Consider the following 12,741-nt stretch of genomic DNA (forward strand, 5'->3'; position numbering starts at 1 on the left):
ACTTACTTTTTGACCTACGGAGCTCCTCATCAAGATCTTTATTTTTCCGCGCCGCCTCCCTCAGACGCGTCTCCGAGCCTTCAGCCTCATTTCGGACGAAAAAGAGCTCGGCCTCTAAAGCTTTCTTCTCTTCATCAAGCTTGCCGAGGTCAGCCTGGAAAGTCGTATTCACCGCATCTAATTGTGCGTCGAAGTCCAGGTGCTGCTATTTGAGCTTCATGGAGGCGAGAGAAAGCTATAAAAAAAAAAGAAAAATGGGAGTTTAGCTCAAGAAAGATGGCGGCCAAGAAATTGAGATACGGAAAAAAGTAACTTACCACCAAACTATGACGAGCAATATACTCATAGAGGGCGGCCCCCTTTACCCTCGAGTCATCCAAAGGCTTTGTGGCTGCGTCTAGGAGGGTGGGTATGGAATCCAAGAGGGGGTCGATGAAGATCCCGCCCGGCAAGTCCTCTAAGGCCGGCTCCCCTTCAAGAACCCTAACCTTTTTTCTCATGTCGTCCTCCTAATGCAAGGCTGGTCGGGTCTCCTTTTCGAACACGCAACTGGGACCCTTTGGACTTCCCTCGCGACCTTCTTTCCGCGACCTCCTCTCAAGTCGCGATCCTGAGAGGCGGAGGCTCGTTGCCCCGATTGTTGTGAAGGGCACTGTTGTTGCCCCGGTGGAAGGAGGAGGCGTTGCTTTGGCTGCCCCTGGCCTTGCTATTGAGGCTGGGGTTGTTGCGAGGGTTGTTGTTGTCGAGGCTGCGGCGGTGGCCGCGACTTCTCTGACCTCACCCCTTGCGAACTCGAGCTCGGGGTCGCGGAGGAATTGACCCTTGGTCTGGCCCTAGACCTCTTTGGCTGGACGAGCTCAAGATCCACCATACCTCCGGCTTGGCTATTGGGCTCCTGAAAGGCGGACGGGAGGACTTTCGCACCAAGGACCCCAACACGATCTCCTTTTATGACCTCGATATCGAGGGAAGGGGCGAGCTGGTGATTCCTGAGCAGCTTGTCAGTTATCTCGAAGCTCTCCGAATCCAAGCCCGCAGCAACGAGCTTGTCCAGAACCTCGACATCTTCCGCCGATAGCAGTGGTTTTCCGCCTTCGAGGTCTGCACGACAAAAATAAACGTCAGAAACATTAGATGAAGTGAAGCGATCTAAGTCAACTAAGCGCGCCCTTACCCGAAGTGAGTACGAAGCTGAAATTGTTGAGCAACGAAAGCGAAGGACAAGAAACGAAAAACCAACTGGACTTGTAGTCGCCCACGTTGGATTTCCCCCTTTGCCCTACCTTGGGGAATGATGGTTTTATACTGCGAATGGCGGGCTGCCAAGTAATATAGCCCGTTCTTGGCATTCTTGAAGGAAAAAAGAAATCTAACTAATTTCGGCGATGGCGGGGGAAGACCGTTCCCGAGAAACAAAATGGTTAGCGAGGTTAGTTGGGCGTAAGAGTTCGGTGTCAATTGAAAGGGGGCGAGTTTAACATCGTTCAAGAGGGCAATAAGGTATGGAGCTACGGGGAACCTAAGGCTAGACTCAAGATGCTGGAGGCTAATGGCTACGAAATTGTATGGAGGGTAGGCCGCGTGGGAGCTCGAAGCAGGGACATATACGAGGTAGTTTTTGGGAAGGCGAAACTCCCGAATGGAAGACGCCACCTCATGGTACTTGGCCTTAGATGGAAGTTTTTTGAAGACCTCACGTCCCGAACTTCCCTCAGCGACTTAATCTTGAACCTCCAGGTCGGCTTCAAAAGAAGTCACGTCAACGACCTCATTAGATCGCGAGCTCGCACCCTCAAAGTCTTGACCCTCCATGATAAGACAATCTTCAGAGTTCGAAGTGTCGTTTTCTTCTACGATATAGTTGCAGGGCTTTTGACCTGAATTTCTGCGGTATTGGTCAGACATCTACAAAGGAAAAGAAAGAACAGTCAGGTCGCAAGTCGCAAACCAGACCTTAAGAATTTAGAAAAACCTTAAAAACATCCCCTAAATCTTTCAGGCCGAGCGCTTTGCAACGGGGTGCCAGCCTAAGGCGGAGGGACTGCAGCCGCAAGCCCGGTATTCCACGAGAAACTAATCTTAAAGTCCTTATGCCTGAAAGTCCAGTGAATACCGAACCAACCGACTCGTGTCTTTTCCCCAAAAGAGGAGGGCGACACCTGACGGGATCGATAAGGCCAGAGAAACCATCGACGGCCAACCGGAGATGGAAGGGCCCCACAAAAAACGGAAAAGAAGAAAAAGAAGTCATAGCAGACTTACCAAACGCTGGAGCCGGGCGAGAATAGTCGGCGTCTGAGAGCACGGTAGCAATGGAAGCCTCGAGAGAAGAAGGTGAAAGCAAGAAGGCAAAGGCTGGAGAGGATTTCAAAAATAGCGTGAAAGAGGGAAATGGGGGACACCCTCTACCATTTTTACTAATAGCCCGGTGGACCCTAATCGTCGGATCAAAAGACGACTTACCGCATGCCCTGCATCCAGCGGCCGCACGACAGCTTGTGGGTCCCACATGCACAATCATGCGTAGTAATGGGGGAACGTGCACACTAAATGCGCTACAGGCAAGACGTGCTGCGTGGAATGACGAGATTCAAAGTGATTGGGCAGAAGTCGGAGGGATGGAAGAACAGCTGGCACACGTCAGTTCCCAGCGCGAAGATCACATCGCAAATTGGGGGGCTTATGTTATATGTATTTCCTGTATCACTCCATTTGGGCCAGACTCAGGTTGATAGGCCGGCCCAATCACCCGAAGCCGAGAAGGCCCAGACTGACCTCGCCAAGGAAAGTCCAGCCACCATCGAAATTCAAAGGTTGTAAAGCGAGCTCCCAAGAAGCTCTCAGCAATCGGCTAACGAGCTCCTGGCAATGTTCTTCAGTTCGCTGAATCACCCAGCTCGCTAGCCCAAAACCTCCTACTCGCATAAGTGGCAAAGCTGCTAAGAAGTCAGAGGTAGGCTCCAGTTACTTTACCTGCAACAGCCCATGCTCCTCGTAATGGGGATTCCACTCCTGGTTTTATGTAAACGATAAGGGCAGTTTGTCCCCCATTATGTAGTCTTTATATTTTTATATGTTATTTAAATTGTAAAAGTCCTTCAGTATAAATAAGAACCATAGATATCATGAGGGACAGGAAGAATAATCAGACACCGCCATTCTGAGAAAATAATTAGAGGGCAGGTCGTGGAGTAGGCATTGTTCTGGCCAAACTACGTAAAAATTCTGGTGTCAATTCACGTCCGAGATCTTTGTTTTTCTTCTTCTGGGCACTTTGGACTTATTCACTGCGGCCTAAAAACGAATCGGGATCGGCTAAAATTGAACGTCGACAAGTTTTAAATTACAGGTTACTTTTCTAAATATTTAGATTAGCATTAGTGTTTTTATTAAAGGATTTTTTTATTCCCTAGATTTAAAACGTGACATGATAATTTGACTTTGCTACAAATAAAAGTTAAATTTTAAAGTTTAAATGTTAAAAGTTAAAAAAATTACTAATAAATGTTAATATTTCCTAAACTCCAATGGAATTTGGAAGCAGTGAATGTAAGCTCTGTTATAATGTTTTTTCTTTTCGGGTTATTTACTATTATTTTTAAGCATCTTAATCTATTGTTTTTAAATTTAACTGTAATTTAAAAGCAAAATTAAACTTTACCAAACAAACTTGTCTAAAATTTTTGAAACGCAGCACCAACACAATATAATAATACAGACAAGACCATTACGTGGCAAGGAAAGGAAGAGAAGGGAACTCTCTCAACTTGTCTAGGGCTTTCCCTCCGTTCCAGTGGTTGCTTTCTCTGTGTCCTTGTCATTTCTCTCTGGGGCAGGTAAAATAGCCATTTGAAAGAAGCCCTAAGCACCAACCGACTCTCTCTCGATTTAGCTTTGGCTTTCATCTCTCAGAGCCATGCAGCGGCCGGTTCTCGTCCTCAGTGAGTAGCTTCTCATCCTTCGCAACCGATCTCTGTTTCGTTTGATTTGCTTAAAATTTCTACTCTCAACTCGATATTGTCATGTCGTCTCGGAGCTTTTGATGGCGCATTGTCTATTTTGTTGGTGATTTTGGTCCTGATTTCCGACACTGTTAACCTTTTTTTTTTTCTTCGTTTAGATTTAAGCCTAATGCGTGAGATGATTGGAGAGCCTGAATTCATGTACCTGAATCCACGTAGTTGGATTAATGCTTTTGATGATGTTGAGATTTGAGATGCCTAGAAGATCTAGTGGGTGGGAGCTGTTGAAAATAATTTTGTATAAATCTAGGAACTTGTTTGGGACGTTAGTTCTGAACGAGGTGCAGGGTATGGACTTTGTTGAAATCCATAAAGTGAACTTAAAAATCTATGTGAGATGGTAGTTAAATTGAGATTTGGGATTGCGCAGATGATGGCATAACAGGATCAATAACTTGCTATCCTGGAATGCCATATGAAGGCTGATATCTCTTGTCTTCTTCTTTTTATTTTTTATTTTTTTATTTTTAGGATAAGGTGAATAATAAAACTGCGTTAAGCGGTGAGCCCTGGACAAAAAATGACTCGAGGAGTTACACCCTGAACAGAAGAATAAACAATGATCTTTCTAGAAGATGGAGAGATAAAATAGGTTAATAACAATCATCCAAAGAATTATGAAATGGGACACGCAAAAGAGCATATACAAAAATAAGTATCCATCCTTAACCAGTGTTAATCCTAGGGTCACCGGATCAGTTTTCTTAGACAAGAATTCAGCCACTCTTCAACCCGAAATCAAAACCAAACAACAGAAATAATAAACTGTAATCGAAAAACAGTAAAGAGATTAAGGAAAGAGACAACCAAACCACAAGAAGAGACAAGGGTTTATCCTAGTTCTAACTGATCAAAATCTGTCCTACATCCGGCCGCAGTCCAAGAGCAATCCACTAGAATTTTAGTCCAGAATCAGTACATAAGAAGCCCACAGAAACTCTCTCCTCTTTTTCTATCACACGAACACACACTGCTTTCAACCTGAGATTACAAAGAACTTCCCTATTTTCATGTCTTTCCTCTCACAACAATTCTCGTATTTAGAAAGAGAAGAAATTGAATGATTATTTCAGTCCACCTATCTATCTTATTTATAGAGTAGGCGGATATCTCGATGAAGACAAACATATTTACAGTTTAACCCCCCCCCCCCCAACTATCACTAATTACAGATTAGGATGTAAACTCCTATTTAATTCTTCATTGGCATTCAAATGCACTGCTTTCACTGATCTTTTTATCCTATACTCGAGACAACATTTTAACAATTCTCCACCATTATCTTGAGTATACTTAAACCTTCATCCATGCAAGCCTTGGCCTTCCAATAGATGAACTTAACCTGCTCTCATCCTGCTCTAATCTGGATTGCTGCACAACCTGATCACTCAAAAAACAACAAACAAACATTAAGAATATCAAAACACTACTGTAAATGTCAACAATGGAACACCTTGGATAATACTTCCTGCTGCATTACCAATACTTGCAACTCTTATTAGGATTGATCCTCCTTCTCAAGGATTTCCCTAATGAATAACTTTCCTAACATCAATATGATTGGTCCTTTCCATGGTGGGACTGAATCTAAGCCAAGTGGACTGCCTATTGACTATTTCACTTTCTCTACCTAGACATTTCTTAGAGTTCCAAACTTTTACACAGCATCACAACAACAGTGCACCTTACCCGAATTGGTCTTAACACTGCTAGACTTACTCCTAGCTCCCAAAAACGGCCTTTAGGCTTTACCATTGTCTTTCCTTCTTATGTTTGCTTCAAACTCAAAGGACTGCTCATCTCTCTTGTGCCTCTTCTATCTATCAGTCTATCAAGATATGCTTAGGTTTGGATAACCTAGGCTATCATAAGCTGTCAATTTCTATTCCATCCTTTATGCCTTAGAATTTCCAGCTTCTCCTTTATCCTACACTCTCAAACACTGACCTAAGTTCTCAGCTACACCTTGAGAGTCTTTCATTTACAATTTCTGGTGAAGATGCCTTACATTTCACTAGGCATACCATTGAAATACTCATAGCTCCCTTATGTACTCCATTTTAATCCTTGGACTTATCCTAGAAGGATCAGATTTCTTATTTCTTCACCTTGGGAATTACTATCATTCATAGAGAGACCTTCTAAGCAATCAACCTTGCTTACCTTTCCCTCTAGCCTCTAATCCCTTGGGCTACTCTATAAGATCAATTTTCCCTTAATTTTCACATGGATAATGGCTGTTAGTGATACCTATTTGACCTGAAATTAAGCCTTCATGCGCTGTTTTAACCATTGGCCATTTGTCTAGCCTTTTCCCCATTTCCAGCACCTTCCTTAATTCACAAATAGTCACTCCACCTCTTTAACCTAAAGGGATCTTTCACTTAAAGTCTAAGTTTCATTTCTCCCCAAATTTTCATGGCTCCATGCCATTCATCTGGACAAGAGTGCATCTCCTCTTCTTATACAAGAGGTTTCTATTTTCCAGCCTATTCCTTAGCACTGAAACCAGTGCATAAGTATCCTTAAAACCAAACTTTTCCATACGGACCATACCTCACTGGTACCTATCTCGAGTTCTATCGTTTACCCATCCTAGGCATCACTCTAAACCTTTCTATTCCCTTGCTCATTGCCTACAAGATGATTGTCCTTCCCTTTCTTTGCTTAACTCGGATTTTGATCATCATGGGCTGCACCATACAAGACTTCACTTGCATACACCCTTTCCCCCTCATTGTTCACGAGGACCCTCTGTCATGACCCCAATGATAGATTAGTAAATATAATAGTAGGAGTTTACATGTATTATATAATAATTGTAATTTCCTTTTCTTGTTTTCTGTTATAAGGTTTTGTCCTTAGCTAATAGGTAGTTAGACTGTTTTTGTATTGCACATGGGTGCATGTGGGAGGCTGTAGGCTATATATAAGATAAGCCTCAGCTGAGGATGAGAGGTCATGCTTGAATTGATATTGAATAGTCTGATTTTCCTTCCTCTAAATTCTCTCTCTCTCGATCATTCCCTCCCTCACTTTCTGTTCTTCTGATTTCCTCAATTCTTCTTCTAAATTCTCCCTTCATTCTTCCAATTTCTAATCCAATCCTAGGCTAAACCTTAGGTTCATGACAAATGGTATCAAAGCATCGTTCCTCGGTCGTTTTCGTTGCTAATTAAGGTCCATTGGATGTCGATGGCTGCTGTCTAATGCAGTTGATTCACAAAATCTGAAGGTGATTTTGGAAACCAACAGCAGCAAGGTAGGTTGTAATCTTGGGAGATAACCCAAGCGATTGCAGCCTGCATGGTGATTGAGCGATTGATGATCAATGGCAATTCATTGCGATCATAGGCGGACAATTGGCCGACTTGGAGTGTTGGACGGTGATTGGGTGAAGCAGATGGTGATTAGTGTTGGTATTAGGACTCAGTGGAATTGAAGACGACACAAGCTAGGTGAGTGCAAGTAGCGATTCTGATCAGATTTTGAGGAATTAAAGGATGAGTCATAATTGAGAGAGCAAAACAACTCTCGGTACGAAATTGAGAAGCGAAGCGCAACGGTTTAAGAAGTTATGCATCGTTCTGGTGAATTCAAGTAGCACCGGAGGCGACGCGAACGGAGGAGCATTTGCGATTGGTGTGGGAGTCCGTCGAAGGTGGTGATGCAGACAGCCAGGAGGGTTGCGACTGGAGTGAACGACTAGTGCAGGAGATCCGCTGAAGTTGGCGAATTGGACAGACAAGGAACCTTTCGACTGGTGCGTTGTTGGTGTTGCTGCTTGATAGGTCAGGCGATTCCTCGCAAGTTGATAGTGAACAGTGCAGGGGTTTAGCTGATCGATTTGGATTGAGTGAGACGAAGGTGCCAATTCTGACGAGGACGGACGGCGTGAAGTGGGAAGAGGTTTGGGTGAGCAGGAACCCAGCGATTGCACTAGCCGATTGGTCTTGAGGGTGATCAAAGCCGGTTCAGTGGAAGTTTGGCCATTCTTGTTTGTCATTGGGAGGTAAAGTAGGTCAAGCGAGTCCTCCGACCAGTTCTTGGTGGCTTTGAAGGTGGCGGAATAGGTTTGGGTCTCGGCTTAGAAGTGCGGCAATTTCGGTATCTAATTCCGGCAAAGCTCGTAGCAATTGGGAGTAGAGTTTTAAAGGCAGTCCTAAGTCGGTGATCCTCAACCATTGAGTTGCAGAAGCGTGACAGAGCAGCAGAAGTGTGGTGAACCATGATGAAGTAATTGAGCAGTGGATTTTTCGCGTTTTAGATTTAAGTCAGAAGGAAACAAGGTTGATCGGAAATTGACAGCGAGCAGTCCAGGCTATCTAGGGTGCATTCCGATCGATTATTGGCTGTGATCTCTATTCGGAATATGAAGGCAACCTCGGTGAATTGATTATTTTAGAGATTGGTGGATTCGACGAAATTCGAAATTCCAGCAAGTGACCCTCAACTACTAATTTCAGAGGACGTACAAGGTCCTGTTTATTGGCCTTCGGGTTGTTCTGCTCGTGAGAAGTCTGCTATGGGGAGTAGTGCACGCATGGGCACGCATGAGGACATTGGAGTCTCAATTGTAGCAGAAGGGTGTTGCATTTTCAGGGGGACGACCTGCTCGTGAGGCCATTGGGAGCAGTGCATACATGAAGCAGATGAGCTCACAATTGTAGTAGAAGAGTGTTGCATTTTTAGTTGGAGGTAAACATCACGAGGAGTTTGGCTAGAAGCCTCATGCATGGGAAAAGAAGTTTGAGAATGAAATCAGCCACTTGGACAAGGAAACAAGAAGTGTGGTGCATGATACAAGCAGGGAATTCGGTTGTATGATACACGAGCAATTGCCGGAGTTTGCGATGATACTAACTAAGAAGTATCACTACAATTTTTTCGCTGAATTCTTCGATGATTATCACGGGAGTTTTAACAAAGAGGAATTCCTAAAAATAGAGTAGCCGAAGGAGAAGTGCAACATTAGAAATGATATTAAAGGTGAATGGCATTATCCAAAGGGAATCTATAATGAACAGATTGATAGGGTAGCAAAGGCAAAGGGATAATTTGATATTGTTGAAAGAGAAGTTCATATAGAGAGAAATTCCAGAAAACACAAGGAAGAAGGAATTGCTGAATTATTCGCATGTAATCAGGAGATTCTGACGGAAACATTAGCCAATATTAAGGAAGTTGGTGCTGTAAATGAAGCGAACAAGTCAATGGAAACTCAGGATTCCGAAAATGAAAGAAGATTGGATGAGGAGATTGGGGTTGACCACACTTTACAAGAACAAGAAGCTGATGATCCTGGTGATGCACAGTCTAATCTAGCTATAAATCATGTTAGGGAAAAAGGTCGAGATGGAGGCCAGGTGTAAGTTGTTGAGAAATCGTTGGCTGGAATTGAAGTTGCAGCAACTCCCAATGTTAATGCTCATAGACAACCTTGGTATGAGTATTCAAGGCAAGTCTACAATCCTCCATTGCTGCATTTCAAGGCTGTTGTTGATATTTTTGTAGCAGAGCATGGTCGTGGGTTGAATGGGGATACAATAACAACAACTATGGCTGTAGATTTGCTCTCCTTACTTGTATTGGACGGTAATGAAGTACTAACAGAAGTCACTAACATGGATAGTCCTTCCATTGGACTCCAAGGTTCAGCTATTAGCTATGTCAATCCGGAAGTGAATGATCATGTCCATAGATTGGAGACCAAGCTTTGATTGGATAACTATTATCGGGGGTGGTTGTATTGGGGTTGAACTCGATGAATTCTTTCCTATTGAAATTCTTGGCCAAATTATGCCTGGGATTGATCTTGGAAACCTAAGAATGAAGAAGAAGAGGCCTCGGAGGAGAAATAAAGAAAGGGGAATAAAACAAATAGAGAAGGCTGGTATTGGATAAAAGTAGTGCCAGTTGCTGCAAATTCTTGGGGACAAGAACTTCTCAAGAAGGGGGGAATTGTCATGACCCCAAGGATAGATTAGTAAATATAATAGTAGGAGTTTACATGCTGAACAGAATTTAACACCTAACTAAACTATTAGGTTGAAGAGAACTTAGGAAAAATATCCCACGTTATCATATATTGAACCATAGGCCAATCTCTTATACAAAAGGTCTCCTACTTAAGTTAGAATTCTACCTAGCTTCAAACACTATAAAGGTATACCCATTCTAAGATACATCTACTACTTTACATTATTTCTATTATTTAGGTAACTTATCTTCACAATCTTATCTCCTATAATTTTTTTGATTATCTGGGAACTCTCTTCTTCTTCTTTATCCGTATCATCTCGGCTTCATCTATATCTTCATCTCTTTCTCTTATAGCACGCTAATCTTCTTATCATAAGCGCATAGATTCCTAACACATGCATTATACAATAATTGTAATTTCCTTTTCTTGTTTTCTGTTATAAGGTTTTGTCCTTAGCTAATAGGCAGTAAGGATGTTTTTGTATTGCACATGGGTGCATGTGGTGGCGGTGTTGACAAGTGGTGGTCGAATAGTGGGGTTCTGGTGTGGGCAATGACGGTTAGGGTGACGGCTAAGGTTTGAAGGTCGTTGGAAAAAGATACACAGCGACGACTAGGGTTTTTCTCACCGGTGGCTCTGATACCATGTGAAAAAATAATTATGAGAGAAAAACCCAAGAGATTAGCCTCTCTTAGCTTGTTATTTATAATAGGCATAACGGGCCTTAAACACCTACGGGCTTAACCTGACTTAATCTAATTACAAATAAAATACACATACAATAATTACAATATATACAATAATACTAATAATTCTAACAAAATTAAATTAATGAAACACAAACTTCATGCCAAAGGAAAAAAACAAAGGAAACAAACTCGAGCAAGTTCCATCAACATACCCGTAATAGAAATAAAAAATAACAAATAAAGAAAAAAAAGCATGTAAACAATGAAGAAACCCAAAAAAATTCAATAAAACACTACCAATAACAGAAAATGAAAGAATTGTACTTGGAGGTAGTTCGCCTGCCTCCGGCTACACAGCCAGTGAAAAGCAGGTTCCCAAACATAGGCCCACACTTGCACATGCCAGAAACTTGCCGGCATGAAAATTCACTTGCCAGTAAGGCTGTTGGTGTGTGGGCCATCCAGTGAACTCCCGGCTACCATCTTGATCGTCTCTCACCGATCTATGTGATTATGTTTTCATATTGACCAAACAATAGGTTCTTAAGTAATGAATCATGCTAAGACCTCTCAGAAAACATAAAAAAGACCAAAATTGACCCCAAACACAGAACATGCACACCTTTGAGCCTAGGCATGCGCTTTAAAGAGGTTGCCTTGCCTCAGCAGTGCAGAGGGGCCCTCATCCAAAAGCCTTGCACCCAGGGTCGCCTAGGCATGCTTTTGACAACGGTGGTCTTTCCAGAGGATAACCTTGGATTAAGTTAAGATAAGTTGGCAACAAATTGGTTTCCCAAATCCTGAACGTTGCATCTGAACCCCGGCACCATGGTGCTCAATTAGGAGAGTGATGATAAAAGCAATATGGTATAGAAGCAACATTACTACTAATGAGATGAAAGCTGATATTAGAGTTACAAATAAGCATCTTTTCCCATACCTGGGAATGAAAAGTAGTGAAGGAAAAAAATAGACTTGAAAGCTAGGATGGTAAGCATATGGAATATTTGAAGGCTTTTTACCAAGTGTTTACACCTAAGGCTTTAATGGAGTTGCTCCTGAAAGGCATCTTCTTTTTGTGTCCTCAGATAGTTCTAGAACTGGTTATTTGAGCACCCAATCTGCTTTTCAATAAAAAAAATTAGAGAACTGAGGACTTGGTAGGTTTTTTCACTTGCCTTTTGTTGTTTTGGTGTTAGGGTCTTGTCTTTTGATTTTATCTAGATTGGATCACTGAAACATTTGATTAGCTGAAACTGAAAGCATTGAAATGTTTGAAAGTACATTTATCAAAAATTTCCATTTTTTTATGAACATGAATCTTTGAAAACTGAGAATAAAATTCAATATGAATTTTGGATCACGTGCTGTTTTTCCATGAGTGTTTGTTGAAAAAGCTTCTCAAAATGTTTTCATTTTTGTGCTTTTGAGGGTGACAAATTTTTCAGTAAACACAAACGCCCTAAATTATACTAGGGTTTGCCATTGAATTATGGGGGAACTGTACAAACTTTGCTCTAATTCTTTGGTTGTGAATTCTGGAAAAAGAGTCTATGAATGATCTGTTCTTGATTTAGCGTTTAGGTTTGAATCACAGGTTATTGAGAATGAAACTACCATAAACTAGATGTTTTGTTGTAAACTTTTTCTTTCTGTTTTCACACTGTAGTTTAATTATACTAATTTCTGTGGAAGTGGTGTCATTGATATCTGAAGTGCAATTAATGGTTCATATATTAGGATAATTTCAAGAAAGAACCCTTATTGATGTTGGAAATATTCTCCATGCCCAACAAGGTTGTAGTATAATTATTAGTATTCTCTAGAAGTGTTGTCCTTTGAGAAGTGAAGTGCGATTAATGGTTGATAATTGGATAGTTTTGAAAAACTCCTTGTTTTCATTGTAGAAATATGGTTGAAGTATAGTGTGTTTGGTCATGGTGTGATTATCTCGTTGTAAACTATCATGCTTATCAAGTAACCAACTAGGTAAACAACGACATATCAAGTCTTAATCCTACTATGTGGGGCTATGTGAATCCTAGCT

General features: G+C 41.9%; 1 protein-coding gene across 1 annotated transcript in view; it reads left to right on the forward strand.

The window, feature by feature from the left end:
* The first annotated feature begins 3,740 nt into the window (after positions 1 to 3,740).
* LOC127794862 (T-complex protein 1 subunit gamma-like) overlaps positions 3,741 to 12,741 on the forward strand; it is a 28,814-nt gene continuing 19,813 nt past the window's right edge. The window contains exon 1 of the mRNA XM_052326126.1: positions 3,741 to 3,941. Coding sequence (XP_052182086.1) covers positions 3,917 to 3,941 — 25 coding nt within the window. The 5' untranslated portion in view covers positions 3,741 to 3,916. The remainder of the gene's footprint in view (positions 3,942 to 12,741) is intronic.

This window comes from Diospyros lotus, chromosome 2, assembly GCF_014633365.1.
Source record: "Diospyros lotus cultivar Yz01 chromosome 2, ASM1463336v1, whole genome shotgun sequence".
Lineage (NCBI taxonomy): Eukaryota > Viridiplantae > Streptophyta > Magnoliopsida > Ericales > Ebenaceae > Diospyros > Diospyros lotus.